Source organism: Hemiscyllium ocellatum, chromosome 31 (assembly GCF_020745735.1).
Source record: "Hemiscyllium ocellatum isolate sHemOce1 chromosome 31, sHemOce1.pat.X.cur, whole genome shotgun sequence".
NCBI classification, from domain to species: domain Eukaryota; kingdom Metazoa; phylum Chordata; class Chondrichthyes; order Orectolobiformes; family Hemiscylliidae; genus Hemiscyllium; species Hemiscyllium ocellatum.
The window spans coordinates 43,464,949-43,485,843 of record NC_083431.1 but is presented as its reverse complement, the minus strand read 5'-3'; the positions used below and the strand labels follow the sequence as shown (position 1 = coordinate 43,485,843).

General features: G+C 42.1%; 1 protein-coding gene across 1 annotated transcript in view; it reads right to left on the bottom strand.

Moving 5' to 3' along the window:
* The window catches only part of clip2 (CAP-GLY domain containing linker protein 2), a 137,834-nt gene that overhangs the window by 64,727 nt on the left and 52,212 nt on the right, over positions 1 to 20,895 (bottom strand). The window contains exon 3 of the mRNA XM_060848083.1: positions 4,861 to 5,408. Coding sequence (XP_060704066.1) covers positions 4,861 to 5,408 — 548 coding nt within the window. The remainder of the gene's footprint in view (positions 1 to 4,860; positions 5,409 to 20,895) is intronic.

The following is a 20,895-nucleotide window of genomic DNA, read 5'->3' as shown; positions in this document are numbered from 1 at the left end:
ATAGGAATTCTGTCAGTTTCAATCAGGTCACCTCTCATTCTTCGAAACTCTGGAGAATACAGTTTCCTCGATCTTTCTTGTGTTGATTGTTTCCCCATGTTAAAGAATTTTTCTACGCCTACTCTGCCAAAGACTGCAGAATCCCAAATCTTTCATCATAACTGCCATTCTCAATTTCTTCTAAATTGCAGAGGGTATAGGTGCAACTTATTCTCATGGAGTCAAGCAGCATGGAAACAGACCCTTCGGTCCCACTAGTCCATGTCAACCACAATCCAAAATTAAACTAGTCCCACCTGCCTGCTCCCGGCCCATATCCCTCCCAAACTTTTCCCACTCATGTACTTATCCAAATGTCTCTTAAAAGTTGTAATTGTGCCTACATCATTCCACATGTGAACCACTCTCTGTGTTAAAAAAAAATGCCCCCATGTCTTTTTTAAAATCTTTCTCCCCTTACCTTAAACATGTGCCTCCTAGTCTTGAAATCCATCTTGGCACAACTCTTTCATCCCTGGGACTAAAGTTAATAAACCTTTCCACGCAGTCTCCAAAGTGAGTGTCAATTTCCTAAAATATGGAGACCCAAACTACACCAACAGTCTGTAAAGCAAGATTTATTTAGTCTTGTATTCCAATAATGACCAACAAGTAACTTAGAAGAGAATTCCTACAGTGTGGAAACAGGACAAGTCCATACCAACCCTCCAAAGAGTATCCCACCCAGACCCATTCCCTGAACCTATTGCTCTAAATTTCCCCTGACTAACACACCTACCCTATACATCCCTAGGTAATTTAGCATGGCCAAGCCACCTAACCTGCACAGCTTTGGATTCTGGGATGAAACCAGAACACCCAGAGGAAACCCATGCAGACACAGGGAGAATGTGCAAACTCCACACAGTCACCCAAGGCAGGAATCGAACCCAGGTCCCTGGTGCTGTGAGGCAGCAGTGCTAACCACTGGGACACCGTGCCACCCTGCCACCCTAACTGCTCTTACTGCTTGTTGCATCTGTTTGCTAACCCTTTGGTTCTCAGATGTCTTTATCCAAGGAACATCAACATTTAAACGTTTTGTTTAAAAAAAAGTATGAAATTTTACGTTTTCCTATTTTTACAAACCAAAGTGAACGACACACCACCCCACATTATCCATCTGACATCTTCTTATCTGGTCAGGTAACCTGTCTACAACAAAAATGGAAATTACTGGCTAAACAGCAGGTTGTGGGGAGAAAGCAAAGGTAATGTTTATGTCTGACCTTCAGAAGGCCCTCAGAACGTTAATTCTGCTTTGTCCCCATAGATGCTGCTAGACCTGTCGGGTTTCTCCAGCAATTTCTATTTTGTTTCAGATCTCCAGTTCCTTGTTTTAATTTATGTAACCTGTCTATATTTCTTTTCGGCCTCACTGCATCCTCCTGAGAGGATGGTCCATCAGCAAACTTGAATATATTATTCTCTGTCTCAGTCACTGATACAGTTTATAAATAACTAAGGCCCTTGTGTCACGTCATTAGTTACAGCCTGCTGATTTGAAAATATCCATTTATCACTACACCCATTTTCTATCCACTAATTTCGATAGATTTTTCTGATCAACCTGTTCAGAAACGTTACACATCTTCGCAGCAGGTGAGACTTGAACCAGGGCCTCCTGGTCCAGAGGCAGGGATATTGTGCCACAAGTACCCTCTTTAATTTCTATATACCACCCGCAAAGTCCAGAAGTCCTTACGTTGTGTATTAATGCTCTATGTGGCATCTGCAATCTCAGGCATTAGCTTTCTTTCTCTGGTAAAAGTCCATGCTGCAAACATAGGGAAGGAGATTTTTGACAAGCTGTTAAAGTGACTTGATTTGATTTATTGTAGTCATATGTGCCTAAGTACAGTGAAAAGTTTTGTTCTGCGAGCAGTGCAGGCAGATCACAGCAAACATACAGATCAGAGAGGGTTTAAACAGAACGAGGCAGACAAGGTTACAACAGCACTGGGGATATGCAAAGCAAGATCAACATTAATTGATGTCAGAGAGGTCCACTCAGCAGATTAATAACGGCAGTGAAGAAGCTGTTCTTGAATCTATTGGTGCACGTGTTCAGGCTTCTGTATCTTCTGTCTGATGGGAGGGGTTGGAAGAGAGTATTACCGGGGTGGGAAGGGTCCTTGGTGATGTCGGCAATCTTCAGGGTCAGGTTTTGCTTTGTCTGAGTGGTTGTATTTAAGAGGTTTCAGGTTAGTTCAGCTTTTCTCAGTCTTGTGCCCATTACTGGAATAATGTGCTGGCTTCCTTGACCAACCGAGGATGTGAAGTCACCCATCACCCATCCATAGAGAGACCTCTCATTTGTTTAGGGAAAGGGGACACTAGTCCCATCAGTCCACAAATTCATGCCAACCTCATATTCCACAGAATGGTCACACGGTTAAATCAAGATCACATTTTTCTTTTGTTTCTGTAGGCATAGACATAGTGGGCCAAAGGGCCTGTTTCCCTGCTGTATGACTCTATGGCGTTCTGTGCCGACTGCTCAGCCTCTGGCATCAGTGAAACATCTCAATTATCACAGCTCATACATTTCCTTTCACTGTCTAAATAAAGAATGCTTTGTACCTAATCTAAACTGTGGGTGTTGTTACCATTGAAACTGAACTAGACCAGCTACATAAATACAGAGGCTACAAGAACAGATCTGCAGCCAAGAATCCTTCAGTGACTAACTCACCTCCCGTCTCCCCAAAGCCTGTCCGCTATGTACAAAGCACAAATCAGGACTGTGTTAGGACGTTCCACACTTTTCTAGATTAGCACAACTTGAATAGTGCTCAAGTAGCTTGACATTATCCAGTGCAATTAAACCATCAAAAGCTGGTTAACACATTAGTGACAAAGCAGCCCATTTGATGGCACGCCATCCATTACCTTCAATATTCACTCCCTCCAGCACTGATGCTCAGTGCTAAAAATATGAACCACTGACAATATGAACCATAGCCTCTCCAAGGCTCCTCAACAGCAGCTTCTGAACCCATTATCTTTACCACCAGGGACAAGAGCAGCAAATACATGGGAACACCACCTCCTTTACATTTCCTTCTTCAAACCAATCACCATCCTGACTTGGAAATGTATCACTGTCCCTTCACTGTTGCTGGATCAAAACCCTGGAACTCCCACCCTTACAAAACTAAGGGTCCCTACACCCCAAGGACTGCAGCAGCCCAAATTCAAGCAGATAGCTCTACACCATCATCTCCAGGGTAACTACGGATGGCCAGGAAATGCTTGCCCAGCCATTCATACCTGTATCCCATGAACAAATATTTTAAAAATCTTGATAACGATGTTGAACGAATTACCAATCCTTTCATGTGGTGCCAATGAGTACTGCGTACCTCAAATGTGTGTCCTGGTGCCAATTGTGTGATAGGATCATAATTTGCAAATTATATCTGAGATCCTGCCTGACACAATGTTCACTTTGATCAACGTCACTGAAACATTTGTTTCTGTAGGCGGAGGGTACTAGTGAAAATAACATGCCCATTAAACCAAATGTGAACAAAAATGATTGTTTATTCCCTAACGATGTCCTGGGTTATACATCCGTCATTGAAGGGAATTGTCAGGTAGTGTTTTTTTGGCTGATTTTTTTTATCATTTAGAAAGTAATGAGAAACATGTAAATGATTACATTGAGGAGTGGAATACAATGGGAGTGAAATCGTGTCATAGCGACTCAAAGCCTGGCTTATCAATGGATGGGTATATGAATAGGAAGGATTTAGAGGGATATGCGTCAACTGTTGGAAAATGAGACTAGATTAGGTTGGGATATCTGGTCAGCATGGATGCGTTAGACCAAAGGGTCTGTTTCCGCGCTGCATATCTCTATGACTCTATGTCTACCTGGAGGACTGTGTTCACCTTTGGACACCACACTTTTAGGAGAGACATAGTGGAGAAAAGTTAGCTACCATTTACTAAAATGAAATCTAATCTCCAAGGGTCAAGGTAAGAGGAGGGATTACACACACTAGGGTTGTGTTGGTTGAAATATAAAACCATAAGGCATGACTTGATCGAAATTTCCAAGATATTACAGGGAAGAGAGAGACTTTGCTCTTTGAGCAGTGTGGAACCAAAGGACGGTGTACAAAAACTGAAGACAGGTTTGTTGTATATTCCATTCCTCACCATGTAACAAACAACCTTCCCTCATCATCCAGGCGCGCGAGCCCCTAAATAACTTCGCACATCCATTGTGTCTCAATCTTTATCAGTTAGAAAGCAATCAACCAAACCACTTACAATTCCCGTCAATGTCTGATGTAAACCACGTGGCCTTATTAGGCTTACAAAACAAAACAGCAGAAGTGAAATTTGGAACCACCTCTACACACACGAAGATGGAGAGATTTGATACGCTGTTCTGCAGTAACCACTGAGACTAAGTTGACTGGCCATTTTAAACAGAGATAGATGTTTGTTATCCCAAGGTATTGAAAGGGAAATGGGACAATGGACAGCATCATGAACTAATCACGCTCTCATTCAATTAGGGCTAAATAGCTTCCTCCAGTTTGCACAATCAATATAAATGATTACATTGCAGTGGGGTTAGAAATAAAAGTAAAAGGAAATGAAAGCAGATCTTGCTTTGAGAAAGAAATCAGCACAGCTTTAGAATTGGAGATTTTTCTGCCTGGTTTTGACACTGGAGGACTTGCTTTAAATCTCCACACTGCACAGTTAAACTCAGCCTGGTGGCCAAAGCTGTGATCAACAACTTACACAAACCACACTGTGGGGTCTATCAATAAAAACCCCCTCAGGAATGAAGGAACTTACCAGAACACGATCCCCACATCTCAAATCCTTGTCCCCTTTCTTTACAGATCCGCTGTCAGACAGGTTTGATCCAGACTCGTTCCCCGTCTTCATGGAACTGTTCAAGATGCTTTCCCTCAGTGGGATTGTGCAGTTGATGCGTTGGCTTGAGGGTGGCGGGGTGGCAGTACCATGATGTGAGGCTGGGGCTGGAAATGTAACAGAGTCCCCAGAATGGGCATCACTCCCAGCGCCATCACTCGAGGGACGGAGTGCCAGCTTCGAGGGCCTCGTGAAAATGCCTTGTAAAGCTCCACATTCAAAGTACCGCACGCCCCCAACAGACCCATCATTTTTCCCCACAGGTTCATCGAGGACAACTCCTGCCCATTTTCCGGGAGCGAATTGCGTTTCCCCAAGAAACTGTATGACGCCAGGCTTCACACCATTCACCCAGATACGATCCCCGATGGCAAAATCTCCGATGCAGTCATCGCCCACCTCAGCACTCTTCGAGGGCAATTTGTCACTAGGTACAGGGATTGCAGCTTGCTTGTGCAATGGAGAACCTGAAAACAGAGGGAAAATGCTGATCAGTTTGAGGGCCTAGGCAATTCCATTTCAGAATTCATATACAAAAAGGTCAACAGCAATCACTTAAAATTAGGAGAAGGTTAAGTGCAGCTGATATCTTTATTTCCCCATTATTGCATAACATGGACAGAGCAACAAACAGTAAATAGAAGTCTATCAATGTGCTGGATTCCAATAATGGATTCACTCCCACAGTATTATACTACCAACGCAACATTAAAGGTGCCAAGGACATGAAGAGATGAATGACAGAGAAGCACAAAAGAGAAGGACTAAGAGAAGCTTGAAGAAGTATAAAGTGAAGCACTAAGGAAGAGGCAAGTTGCAGATGACATTCAGGAAGGGAAAGTCACTCGAGGTTAGGAACTAAGTTTTGGAGACTCACGTTTTGCCAGTAGCTAGAGAGCCAGAATAGTAGATCAATCCAGGCCAGACTCTCCAAGCTGTTCAATTGGTAGGGTGTGAATTACCGACAAGCTTATAGCGTGCTGAAAACGCTCCAATAAAAACATCTGGACTGCAGTGACCTTGGGTTTACAAGAATAGAAAGCTGCTAAAACTAGGTTGCAGTGGATAAAAAGACAATGATGCAAAAGAGTGAGATAGAAAAACGTAGATAGAAGATAAATAAAAATTGGAGGCTAGGAAACCTACATGTGAGCATGAAAGAAATTGAAATAAAAGGAAATAGCAAAGAGCAGATAGAATGACAAGAATGAGTGAGAATGAAGGAATATAAAAGATCTTTGTTTAGTATTCTGAATCAATATTTATGAAAGTTGACTGAGGTACTCAAGGAGGATAGAGAAGTAACACCAGTGGAGATACATATCCAAAGATAGATCTGTCACAAATTACACAGTGTTCCAAAGCCAATAAAGTGTCTTCAAAGTATAGTTACTGTTGTGAAGTTGGAAACATGGCAGCAAATTGTTCGCAGCAAGATTCCACAAACAAATACTTATCTCATTGCTTATTGTCCACCATAACATCCTTCATGAAATACTGGGCAGCATTTCAGAAAATACTTTTTATTTTTGCATTAAAATTTTCTATGATATACATTGATAATTTACAACATACTGGGATACACAATACTTTCTGGACAAGCAAAGACTTTGGAAACTACACTGGATTTAATTTGTGTTTGAAATTTCTTAACGTAATAGCAGTCGAACCATTAATCTCTAAAATCCTCAACACTTAGTGCCTCATGCATCTTCTGTCATCGTGACTTTGGAAAAGGGCAAGTCATATTTGACTAATATAATTCAACTCTTTGAGGACATCAGAAAATTGGCAAATTGAGAGAATGCAGTGGATGTTGCTAACGTAGATATTCAAGAAGCGTTTAAGTTCCATATGACTTTTTATTGAGCTTGATGCAGATTATATTGGCAGAATTGTGGGATTTTAAATGACTAGCTGGTGAGCAAAAAGCAGACAGTTGGGGTAAGTCAGCAGCTTTTCACACAGACAATGTGTGCATAATGATCTACAATCTGTGCTTTCATGAAGCTCTTTCATTGTCCATTTATGGAGAAATGATTTGGATGGAAGCACAAGAGTAAAGAAGGCAACTGATGTTCAAATGTACATGGATCAGGTGGCAGTTGGAGATTTGCAAGCAGTTAATGGAAGGAAATATGCAAAACCGGGTTGATGACTCTCACCAGGACAAATGAGGCAGTCAGCATAGCATCCTTCTGTTCTATAATTCTGCAATACTGAAATAGGAAAGACACATCATCTCAATTTATAAAGGATTTCTTACACAAAACACCTTATGTCGAACATGTCACCTCAGTGGAATTACATTGATTTCATAACATTTGCTTTGTGAAATATTTCAGGGATAATCACAATGTGCGCTGATTAAAAGAACAAAAGCAAACTACAGCACAGGAGTAGGCTCTTCAGCCCTCCAAGCCTGTGCCGATCATCACGTCCTATCTAAACCAAATAAACAAACCTTTTACCCTTATTTGGTCTGTATCTCTCTGTTCCCTCCCTGTTCATGTAACCACCCAGATGCCTCTCGAATGTTGCCAATGTGCCTGCTTCCACCAGGTCTTCTGGCAGTGTGTTACAGGCTCCTACTTTCTGCGTGAAAATCTTTCCTCGCACATCTCCCTTAAACTTTCCCCACTCTCCTGGAACCTGTTCCTCCTTGTAATTGAAACTTCAACCCTGGGAAAAAGCTTCTGACTATCCACCCTATCTCCGCCTCTCACAATTTTTATCAGGTCTCCTCTAAGGTGCCATCTTTCCCTCTCAGATGGGGCTCTTGGCATTACTCTCTGATGGAGAATACTGGAGATAAATGTCCTCAAGTGTAACTGACTATTTATATCTCACTCGACCCCAATTTAGTAACTTTTCAGGGGTGAATTTTGGACTAGATTTTCTTGGAGCTCATGTAGACATATGTTTGCCTCATCTGAAGTGAGTGGGATAAATGTGAAGTGTACATGCTCATCCAAACATCCTTACAGTGTTTGGATAGCAACTTCTCAACTGTATTTTCAGGAGCTGTGTGGGAATATCCTGCTCATTTTAAATGGAAAGTCTAATTTACTTGTTTCATTTAATGCAAAAGCACAAAAGACAAGAGAACTAGAATCTAGAGGACATGATTTCAACATCCACGACACATCTTGATGATGTAATAGGAGCGTGGCACTTTGGAGAATGATCAGGCAATTCAGCCAGACGAGCCTGCTGTACCATTCAATAACATGATGGCCGATCTGGTGATGATCTTGAGTCCATTTTCCTATCTGCTGTCCGTAATCCTTAACTTCCTCGTCTATCGAAAACCTACCAATTCAACCTTGAATAAATTCAGTGACAGAGCCTCCACTACTCTCTGGGGAAGGGAATTCCATACACGAGCAAAAACATTCCCATTTTAAAGAAAAATCTCTTAATCTTAGTTGTGCCTTCTAGTTCAAGTCTCCCTCACACTTAAGTAATTTTCTTCCCAGTATCCTCCCAATCAAGTTCCTTCATAAATCTTATGTTCTGATGCCAGATGTTTTCGGATTTTTTTTTAAACAGATCTCAAGCTGAAAACTGGCTTGATAGATTTTTTAAAAATATTTAAACAAGTTGGTCTTCCACTGGAGAACAAGCATGTGATGCATCAGGTTTGCTTTTAATAATAAAACAGAAGCTTGCTATGCAAATAAAATGAAGATAAAATAGAATAAACCAAGCTATTTACATATAACACAATATGAAAGACACAGTAAGGATACAATATTCCACCTATCCCAACAATAATGCTTTACTGATCAGGTACTAATGCTCTAGTGAAGAGGATAAATACGGTGGTCAGTAGGTCTTTAAACTTCTGAGTTGTGCGGGGGGGGGCGGAAGGGAAAATGAAAGCGACAGGGAGTATGGAGTTAAATGGAAAGATAAGCAGCAGGATAGCATGTGTGCAGTCGGATTTAAACTCGAGGCAGACTGGGAATGCAGCAAAAAGGAAGGATAACTTAGGACATCTTATGACTTCCAATATCTCTAATGATAAGAAAGTTAGCATTAAGGCACTTTACCTGAATACTCATAGCATTCGTAACAAAGCAGATGAACTAATGGCACAGATCACCATGAATGATTATGATGTGGTAGGCATCACAGAGACGTGGTTACAGGGGAGTCAGGACTGGCAGTTAAACCTCTAAGGATTTTCAACTTACCGAAAAGACAGGGAGGTGGGCAGAGGGGGCAGGGTTGCCTTGTCAGTTAAGAACAAAATTAAATCAATGGCACTGAATGACATAGCGTCGGATGATATGGAGTCTGTGTGGGTGGAATTGAGGAACCACAAAGGCAAAAATACCATAATGGGAGTTATGTACAGACCTCCTAACAGTGGTCAGGACCAGAGGTGCAACATGTATCAGGAAATAGAGAAGGCATGTCAGAAAGGCAAGGTCACAGTGATCATGGGAGACTTCAATATGCAGGTGGATTGGGTAAATAATGTTGCTAGTGGATCCAAAGAAAGGGAATTCATGGAATGCTTACAGGATGGCTTTTTGGAACAGCTTGTCATGGAGCCCACAAGGGAGCAGGCTATTCTGGACCTAGTGCCATGTAATGAACCAGACTTTATAAAAAATCTTAAAGCAAGGGAACATTTAGGAAGCAGCGATCATAATATGGTAGAGTTCAGTCTGCAGTTTGAAAGAGAGAAGGCAAAATCGGATGTAATGGTGTTACAGTTAAATAAAGGTATGAATAAATGAGGGCAGCAGAGAGGAACTGATGAAAATAGACTGGAAGCAGATCCTAGCGGGGAAGACAGTAGAGCAAAAATGGCAGGAGTTTGTGGGTATAATTGAGGACACTGTACAGAGGTTCATCCCCAAGAAAAGAAAGATTATCCGGGGAGGGATTAGACAGCCATGGCTGACAAATGAAGTCAGGAAACGTATTAAAGAAAAAGAGAGATCCTATAAAGTGGCCAAGAGCACTGGGAAATCAGAAGATTGGGAAGGATACAAAAACAAACAGAGGATAACAAAGAGAGAAATAAGGCAGGAGAGGATCAAATATGAAGGTAGGCTAGCCAGTAATATTAGAAATGACAGTAAAAGTTCCTTTCAATACATAAGAAACAAACGACAGGCAAAAGTAGACATTGGGCCACTTCAAACTGATACTGGAAGCCTAGTGATGGGAGATAAGGAAATAGCAGGAGAATTTAACAAGTACTTTGTGTCAGTCTTCACAGTGGAAGACATGAGTAATATCCCAACAATTAAAGGGAGTCAGGGGGCTGAGTTGAGTATGGTGGCCATTACAAAAGAGAAAGTGCTAGAAAAGCTAAAAGGTGTTAAAATTGATAAAATTGTGGCCCTGATGGGCTACATCCTAGAGTTCTGAGGGAGGTGGCTGAGGAAATAGCGGAGGTGTTTGTTGAGATCTTTCAAAAGTCACTGGAGTCAGGGAAAGTCCTGGATGATTGGAAGATCGCTGTTGTAACCCCCTTGTTCAAGAAAGGATCAAGACGAAAGATGGAAAATTATAGGCCAATTAGCCTAACCTTGGTTGTTGGTAAAATCCTAGAATCCATCATTAAGGATGAGGTTTCTAAATTCTTGGAAGAGCAGAGTCGGATTAGAACAAGTCAACATGGATTTAGTAAAGGGAGGTCGTGCCTGACAAACCTGTTGGAATTCTTTGAAGAGGTGACAAGTAGGTTAGACCAGGGAAACTCAGTGGATGTGGTCTATCTAGACTTCCAAAAGGCCTTTGATAAGGTGCTACACGGGAGGCTGCTGAGCAAGGTGAGGGCCCATGGTGTTCGAGGTGAGCTACTGGTATGGATTGAGGATTGGCTGTCTGACAGAAGGCAGAGAGTTGGGATAAAAGGTTCTTTTTCGGAATGGCAGCCGGTGACAAGCGGTGTCCCGCAGGGTTCAGTGTTGGGGCCGCAGTTGTTCACGTTATATATTAATGCTCTGGATGAAGGGACGGGGGGGGCATTCTAGCGAAGTTTGTGAATGATACAAAGTTAGGTGGATAGGCAGGTAGTACTGAGGATGTGGGGAGGCTGCAGAAGGATCTAGACAGTTTGGGAGAGTGGTCCAGGAAATGGCTGATGGAATTCAATGTGAGCAAATGCGACGTCTTGCACTTTGAAAAAAAAGAATACAAACATGGACTACTTTCTAAACGGTGAGAAAATTCCTAAAACCAAAATACAAAGGGATCTGGGAGTGCTAGTCGAGGATTCTCTGAAGGTAAACATGCAGGTTGAATCCGTGATTAAGAAAGCGAATGCAATGTTGTCATTTATCTCAAGAGGGTTGGAATATAAATGCACCGTTGTGCTACTGAGACTTTATAAAGCTCAGGTTAGGCCCCATTTGGAGTACTGTGTCCAGTTTTGGTCCCCACACCTCAGGAAGGACATACTGGCACTGGAGCGTGTTCAGTGGAGATTCACACGGATGATCCCTGGAATGGTAGGTCTAACATACGAGGAACGGCTGAGGATCCTGGGATTGTATTCATTGGAGTTTAGAAGATTAAGGGGAAATCTAATAGAAACTTACAAGATAATACATGGCTTGGAAAGGGTGGACGCGAGGAAATTGTTTCCATTAGGCGAGGAGACTAGGACCCACGGACACAGCCTTAGAATTAGAGGTGGTAAATTCAGAACAGAAACGCAGAGACATTTCTTCAGCCAGAGAGTGGTGGCCCTGTGGAATTCATTGCCGCAGAGTGCAGTGGAGGCCGGGATGCTAAATGTCTTCAAGGCAAAGATTGATAAATTCTTGATGTCACAAGGAATTAAGGGCTACGGGGAGAATGTGGGTAAGTGGAGTTGAAATGCCCATCAGCCACGATTGACTGGTGAGTGGACGCAATGGGCCGAATGGCCTTACTTCCACTCCTATGTCTTGTGGTCTTATGGTCTTTACAATATTCAAACAGCCGAGAGAATTCCCTATTCTGTTCCATCTTTAAGTTTAACTTAACTATTGCTTTCAATTCCCTGTCTTGAATGTTAGATAATCTGTTCCTTGATTTTGCTGCTCCTCGGATGCTGCCTGAACTGCTGTGCTCTTCCAGCACCACTAATCCAAACTGCAAACAAACTCCCATTGCTCTTCAGAAGGATTCTCTCTCACACTGGTTTTAAAAAAAGTGGCCACAAAAATACTGACAATTCAATCATTTAAAACCCCTTATAAATGTAGACCAAAACCCAGTTACTATAAATTCAAAACCCAAACTCAAAACTAAATTATAGTAAGATCTATATAAACCACACTCTTATTATCACACTTTCATGTTCTAATAAGATCACTTCTGGTTACTCTAAACTCCAATGGTTACAGGTCTAGTCTGTCCAACCCTTGCTTATAGGATAACTCCTTCTTCCAGGGAACGAGTCAAATGCATCTTCTCTGAACTGTTTCTAACACAATTCCATTCTTTTTTAAATACAGAGACTAAACCCATATACAATATTGGTATCGCTTGGCTTTTTACAGCTGTAGTGTAACTTCTCTTTTTTACATATTATTCCCCTTGTGCTAAATGCCATTTGCATTTAAATTGCTGTACTTGCGAAGTAATGTTTAGTAATTTGTTCCCATGACCTTTACCTCAGATTTCTGCAATCTCTGTCTCTATTTAAATAATGTAATAATGTTTCTGTTTTTCCTGCCAAAATTGGCAGGTCATCTTTTTCTACATTATACTTCCTCCCAAATTTTTGATGATTTACTTAACCTATCCATACCCCTTTGGAGATGATTTACCTCCTATCTTAGCATCATCAGCAAATTTAGCTACCATACAATCAGGTCCTGCATCAATGTAATTGATGTAGATTGCAAATAGTGCAGTGATCCTTTTGACACGCCATTAAATACAGCTTATCAATCTGAAAAAGACCCATTTATCCCCATCCTACCCTGTTTGCCAATTCTTTTTCCACATTAATATGATAGCACATAAAGCAGCTGGTACACCAATCTTGGATCAGTTTATCAAATGCCTTTTAGAAATCCAAATGAAGAACATTTCTTCTTTATCACTTAGTGTGTCATAGATGTAGGTTTGCTTGCTAAGCTGGAAGGTTCATTTCCAGACGTTACATCACCATACTAGGTTAAATCTTCAGTGAGCCTCTGTATGAAGCACTGGTGGTGTAGCCCGCTTTCTATTTATATGTTTGGTTTTCTGTGGGTTAGTGATGTCATTTCCCTGTGGTGACATCATTCCCTATGGTGATGTAATTTCCTGTTCTTTTTCTTAGAGGGTGGTAAATTGGATCCAAGTCAATGTGCCTGTTGATAGATTTTCAGTTGGAATGCTATGGTTCTAGGAATTCTCGTGTGTGTCTCTGTTTGAATTGTCCAAGGATGGATGTGTTGTCCCAGTTGAAGTGGTGTTCTTCCTTATATGTATGTAAGGATACTAGTGAGAGAGGGTCATGTCATTTTGTGGCTAGTTGATGTTCATGCATCCTGGTGGCTAGTTTTTTGCCTGTTTGTCCAATGTAGTGTTTGTTACAGTTCTTGCAAGGTATTTTGTAGATGATTTTAGTTTGCTTGTTGTCTGTATAGGGTCTTCCAAGTTCATTGGCTGCTGTTTTAGTGTGTTGGTTGGTTTATGGGCTACCATGATGCCAAGAGGTCTGAGTAGTCTGGCAGTCATTTCCGAGATGTCTTTGATGTAGAGGAGAGTGGTTAGGGTTCCTGGACGTGTTTTGTCTGCTTGTTTGGGTTTATTCCTCAGAAATCATGGACCGTATTCATTGGGTACCCGTTCTTGTTGAATACACGGTAGAGGTGATTTTCCTCTGCTCTCGCTAACTTAGTGTGTTACTTCCTCAAAAAATAAATTAGTTAAACATAATTTTTCTTTCACAAAGCCATGTTGACTCTGCCTGATTACATTATAATTCGCTAAGTGTCCTCCTTACTAATGGATTCTAGCAATTTCTCAATAACAGATGTTAGGCTGACTTGCCTATAGTTTTCTGCTTTCTTCCTCCTTTCTTGAATTGCTTTGGCAATTTTCCCGGTCACTAGGACTACTTCCAGAAACTAAGGAATTTTGGAAGGTTCTCTGTTCCATGGCCCCTCAGGACACAGACCGTACAGTTCTGGGTCTGATAGATTTTTCCAGCACCTTATCCCCTGGTAATGGTGATAGTTTTAAGTTCCTTTCTATTATCCACAAAGTACATTTGGGAAAGTTTCCAAGTCTTCCCCAGTGAAGAGAGTAAAATATCTGATCAACACCCAGGTATTTTCCATTGTCTATTCCCCTGACTCACTCTCCAGGGGGCTGATCTTTAGTTACACATTTCCACTTTAAATATTTATGTAAATGTATTATTATCCATTTTCCTATGATTTACTAGCTTTCTCTCCTATTCTACTTGCTCTCTTTTTTTTTGTTGGTTATTAAAACCTGACCAATCCTCTGACTTGCCGCTAGCTAGTGTTTGCGAATTTATGCAGTGTTTCTTCCAATCTGATTCAATCCTTGAGTTTATTATTTATTCACCAAAGATGCATTCCTCTCAATTTATCTTTTTCTCTTGCTGGAATAAATTTTTGCCAACAGTTATTATATGTCTCCTCGAAGGTCTACCACAGTAACACTACTGTTCTACCTAATTTTCCAGTTTAGTTTCACTACCTCTGCTTTCATGCTGTTATAATGATTTAGTTCAGGTTTAAACACTTGTCTGATGCCTGCACTTCCCTCCACACCCCCCCCCATCCCCCTACAAACTAAATGTAACAATCTACCATGTTGTGATCATTATCATTTAGTAATTCCTTTGCCAGGAGGTTATTCCTCAATCCCATTTTATTACTCATTACCAGTCTAAAGTAGTCGGCTCCCCAGTTAACGCCAGCACATTGAGTAATAGTTACCAATGGAAACAGACTCTTTGTCCAACTCACCTATGCAAGTTTCCCAAACTAAACTAGCCCCATTTGCCCAAGTTTGGCCCACATTCTTCTAAACCTTTCCTATTTGAAGAAACTGTCCTTAACACAGTCCATGAACTTATTTTCCATACTGACTTTGTCAATCTGATTTGCCCATCCACATCAAGTCACTCATGATCAATGTGATACATTTCTTACCTGTCCCATCTATCCCTTCCTGTAGATTTTGTCCTATAGTGTAACTACTGTGAGGATGCTGCTAAACAACTTGCACAAGTGGCTTTTTAATCTTTACTATTTCTTAGCTCCATCCAAACTGATTCCATTTCTTGCCCTTTTGACAGTGCACAATGAACCTATCTATCTACCAGTGTACATGCAGTGATCTGCCCCAGGTTTTAACCTTGCCTTCAAAGTCAAGATCCACTGCTGTCCAATGAGAATTGGAAGAAGGGAATTCCTGAGAGTGGTCTGGAGGATATTCCACTGACAGGGCTGGCAGAGAACAGCAGCACGAGTTGGGCAAAACCCCTAACGGGGCAGAATAAGAGTATTTAGGAGGGATTGGAGGGGAGTAAGACATTACAGTGCTTGAGATAGAGATGTGGAGACAGCGAAAATTGGGTCACAGGAAGCCAATACTGATAGCAAACTCGGGGAGCAAGTTTTCTTTACTCTTTTATGTGATGTGGGTGTCTCAGTAAGACTGACCTGTATTGTCCATCCCGAGTGTCCCTTCAATGGAGAGACTTGCTAAGACCATTTCTGAGGGCAGTTATGAGACAACTACATTGCTGTGGGTCTGGAGTCACATATAGGCCAGAGAAGAGTGACAGATTTCCTTCCTTAAGGCACATTAGAGGACCAGATGATATTTTACAACAATTGACAATAGCTTCATGGTCACTATTATGGAGCCGAGACTTTGATTCCAAATGGGCAAGCAGGTCTTAGTTTGGACAGCTCAGTTGGAATGAATGCTGACATGTATGTGAGCTTCAAGGGATCAAATCTCTGTAGCGACAAATAAACAAATAGTTTCGGCAATGGGCAAGGTTTAAAGTAAGTTTATGGCCAAAATTGTCAATGGCTCCAACCTGAGGGAATGATTAGGGCATCTTAGAGGGAACACAGACAATGGTTATTCAATGATGTGCTACTGTAAGCAGCATCTCATCCATAACTTGATGCTGGTTGAGGAGCCCATTAGTGGTGGCAATCCAAACATCAAGAGACATGGTGAAGAGTGGTGGTGTTGACAGGAAAAGCAAGTGCAAGTCTCTTCATCAACAGAAATGTCTTGATGAGGGAGAGAAACAGCCAAGAACAGAGCCGTGGATCCTTCTAGAGATGGACCAGAAAGAGAGTGTGAGAAACTCACTGCCTGAGAAGGAGGAGGTAGGAGTGGAAACATTCAGTGGAGCACCACAACAGGGAGGTGTTGGAGGATGGTGGCATGGCATGGAAGAACAAAAATCAGAAGTGACATGACACCAGGTTATAGTCCAACAGGTTTATTTGAAATCACAAGCTTTTGGAGCACTGCCCCTTCATCAGGTGAAGTTGTGATGATGCTGCTCCTTTAACAAGGTTAGGTTCTCCTTGGCTTTGTTTTCCCCCAGAGAGGTTGTAAAAGCAACAATTCCAAAAAGTCTGGCTTGAATAAGTTCTAGAGCCAGTTTGATTATAGTTAAAAGATACTGCCTCAGGCAAAAGGCTTTCAAGTTCAAACAAAACTTGAACAATGAAAGGGGAGTGGCTATTTCTCCCAGCTCAGCTTTTCTCTGGTTCGGTTTTAGCAATCTGGCGGTTCACTGAATGCAATCAGTCAGTTGTGAAGTTGCTGGACCCAGAGGCAGCTCCACACTGATCCTCTCTGACATCTCTCCTGTGTTTGATTTTTCCCTTTTTTTTTGCCAAGGAGTATTTAAAAAGACTGTTGCAGAAATTTGGAACAGCATCCTTAAGTCGGGGTAATATGTTGGTTTTCGGATAAGTTATTTGGTATTCTGTTCTCTTTTGTTTGTGTTTCATTTGGTAACCTTGCAAATAAATTCGGTTTCGTTTAAAACTAACTGGCTTGACCAGCTGCATCTCTCCTGGAATATCCACTTTCCATCTGCTTAAAACAACGAGCAAAGTGAGGGTCTGGGCTACTTTTTTGAGGGGGTCTGGCCTGGTCCACAACAAAGTGAAGAACAAAAATCATAGAGGGACAGTCACAACATGGAGGAAACCCATTCAATTTAATTTGGGCAGCAGTGACAGTCACACAAATGAAATTCAAACAAATATGGAAGAAATAGGGTGTATATTTGGGAATCGAGGACACGTTAGATGAAAGAGATGGTGGCAATAAAGTGATAGTTGGAAGGGGAAGATGGATATAGACCTGCGGAGGGGGTAATGATACTAGATAGTCTTCACTGAGCAAGTAGAACTGCCGCCTCACTGTCCCCTTCTCTTCAATCTTAGGAAACATGAGGAAATATCTAGGATCTTTCGCTTCTCTAAATTCCTTCCAGGAGGGTTTTAACTTTGAGCAATATCCCTAGGGGCTTAATGAGAGGAAATTTAGGATAATTGATCAGGAGGAGCGGTCAGACTCTCAGCCTAAGAAATGAGTGTCAGGGAAGGAGATCTAGGTGGGGAGGTTGAGGGGTTTTATAGAGGCACAACATACCTTGCACTACACCAATGTCACCACTGAATAACTTACCACAATCAAATTCATTTCCTCCTCCTCTGTTCTATTTGTGAGAGGAAGAATCCTTTCCCTGTCTGCACATGCACACATTGAAATCTGTTTCCAACGGTCACCACTCACGATTTTCCTCTAAATAATAAATCCATTGAGTGTTGCTCCTGAGGCTTATGTAATCACATCTGGAACTTCTGAAGCATTTCAGGCTTACAACTCACTGGGAGCTGCTGATCACTTCCTGCCCAGTGTGCTAGTCAGCACAGACCCTAGTGGAATGCAACATCAGTTATCACTGAGCCCCCACTTCACCTGCTCTGCTGCCAACTCTTCAACAGCAACAAACGGTCAACCCTTTGGGAGAATAGCAGAACCAGTCTCCTCGATCTAGAGCCTCAGCTGAGGCAAAAGAATTGAATAAGTCATGCAGCCTGAAGCAGACAGACAGACGGTCATTGAGGATGTCGGACTAGCTTCTAAAAATAGCATCTCTCCCCGACTCGGTAACCACAGCAACGTCAGGGGCTGGGGCAGAGCAAAACATCTGAATCAGAAAACTGCTGCTTATTCTCTCAGGACTGAGTCACTGAGGAGAAACAGCAGTTCTGAGAATCATTCCTCAGTATCCATCTCTCTGGCTGAAAGGGAAGAATTCCAAATGGGTTTCTCCTGTTCACCCAGCACCAAATCCTGATTCAAATCTTTTTTTTAAAAAAAAGACACTTCCTGTCTGATGGAACTCCATTCCTCAATGTCTGCATTAGGGCTCTTCCCGCTCCCCGGCTGTAGTATTGAATCGAGCTGCAGAAACTGGTTTTATTCAAGTGGAATATTCACTGCGCCGGCTTTCAGGTTTAAAACAGGCAGCTCCTGTCCTCCTTCTTAAGTTGTCCCTGCCCCAGCTCTTTCTACAATGCTAACTCTTGCCATGGGCACTAGGAGGCTCAACCCAGACAGGAGTCAGAGCCAGACTGACTCCAGTTCTCATCTTTTGTCATTGGGAAGTGATAGGGAGGGGAGCAGTTCCACTCTCCACCAATCCAGGTCGGTTAGTTCAGTGGGCTGAACGGTTGATTTATGAGCCAGAGCGATACCAACAGCGTGGGTTCGATTCCAGCACTAGCTGAGGTTACCATGGAGGACTCTCCTCAACCGTGTCTGAGGTGTGGTTAACCCCCTCAGGGTTAAACCCCTCTCTAATGAGAAAGCGTCACAAGAGTAAATGAAATCAGCACAGTTCAGAATCCAAGTGTGTAAAAATCCAGTGATATTTACCCACCTCCTTCCCTCGACAATAACTAACTTTCAGATTACTTCTCCATAAGCTGTGCGCACATACTCGGTGTAGCCCTGAGGAAAGCTGAGCTAACAGAAAGGCCTTACCTGCACCAAGTGGTAAGTTGCTCTTGCAGTGCATTGTGCCGAGAGGCTGCGCCTGTGACTAGTTCCACAGGGTATACGAATGAAAGTTAAGTTCAACATCCTACACTCAAATGCCACAAAAAAAACCTACTCATTACTCGGCTGTAATTTCATATCAAAACAAAATTTCCAAGACACCGCGCCAGTTCCTTTTTCAGATTCCACTGCCTTGTGTCATACTGGAAACCGTTCAATGTTAGAAGCAAAACATGTGGGGGAGGAACAAAAAAAATGTCAAGCAACTCGCTTCTTATAGAAAGATTCAAAAGGATTACAAAACTCAGTTAAGTTAAATGGGAAGATCAAAGAATGGAGTGCTCACATGAAAGATTTGCATTTATGTAGTGCCTTTCACCAGCAAATTGGAGTGCTCTTTTGAAGTGCAGTCGCTGTTGGAAATGTGGGAAACAGCAACCAATTAGCACTCCCACATCAGCAATGTGATAATGAGTAGATAATCTGTTATTTATCTTTGCTCACTGTGATATTGATTGAGGGACAAATATTGGCCATCATTGTGAGAATTCCCCACTTCTTCAAAAGGGATGGGATCTTGCCCATCTATCCAAGCAAGCAAGTGGGGCCTCAGTTTGACTGGCATCACCCAGGGCATTGCACACTTCACCGCTCCTCCTTCACACTGAACTTGGCTGTAAACCACACAACACTGACTTATATTACAGCTCCACAGAATTCCTTGTTTTACAAATCAAGTTTCTTTTGGCAAATTTTCTGATGTCTCGCTTGTGGAATATTAGGTCTGGGAAAGGAGGCTTTTTTTTTGGAGGTATCCCACATTAGCATCAAGCTCCCTCACCTCAAGTACAGTTTTGGTTAGAGGAACACTGTCTCCCATCAATGAGTGGGAGATTAGTCAGAGTGCTGCCCGTGCAACTCTACATTATGTAGCAATTCCACACCCATTCACAACCCCCCCCCCCCCAGCTCCCCACCACCCCCACCCCCACCCCCACCCCCACCAGTTTCTGGAACCACTCATTTCAAAGATGCATTTGCCTGCTCATCAGAGTGGTCAGCTATTACATTAATTTGGTCATTACAGCTTGGTGATCTCTCTGAGATTGACAATTGCGTCAAAGTAGGGATGTGGGCCATTTGAAACAATTTCCTGTGCTCATCTCACATTGCTGTTGGAATGAGTAGACAGTAGTGATTTCCATCTCTGTAGTCTGGGCTCAAATCAGACAGGATCACAGGGCTGAAATAATTCCTTCCAATCCACAGCATCACCCAGGTCTGTTGCTTTACATCAAAGGGACAGACCTGTCTAAGCCAGTATAAATTATTATAAAGAGGCTTTGGAATTTAACAACGTCTAACTGTCTTTAAAAAGTAATTGAACGCTCTTTATTAAAGCTGTCAGCTGGTCACTATAACCCTGAATTTATAGGCAGCCATTTGAATCGCTTTCACTGAGTTCAGTAATAGGCAGTGCTGTCTTGCGTGCAATCTAAAAGGGGGATGATCACAGAGTGAACATTGTTCTTAACCAGTGACAATCTTCAACCTTGCAGCCTGAAAGCTTTATTACTCATTTCGGTGTGTCATGTGACTTCCTTTAACAAAACTGAGAAAGGGAGTGCAATAAATGGAAAACTGACGCATTGTGATCCACCAGTGGTAATTATTAGCAGGAAATAAATAGTGAAGTCAAACCACAGTTATTTAACAGGACGGACCTGATCCAGGGAAAGATATGGAATTAGGATGCTCAGTACAGACCGGTTTCACTGCTTGTGGGCATCCACTTTCCTCTTCTATACCATGGGGTTTAATGGCTCACTGAGTGATCTGATACTTTTAGGAAACAAACTGCAAGTGGTAAGAGGGGAGTGGGTTACTCTTTGGACGGTCAGTGTGGACTTGTTGGGC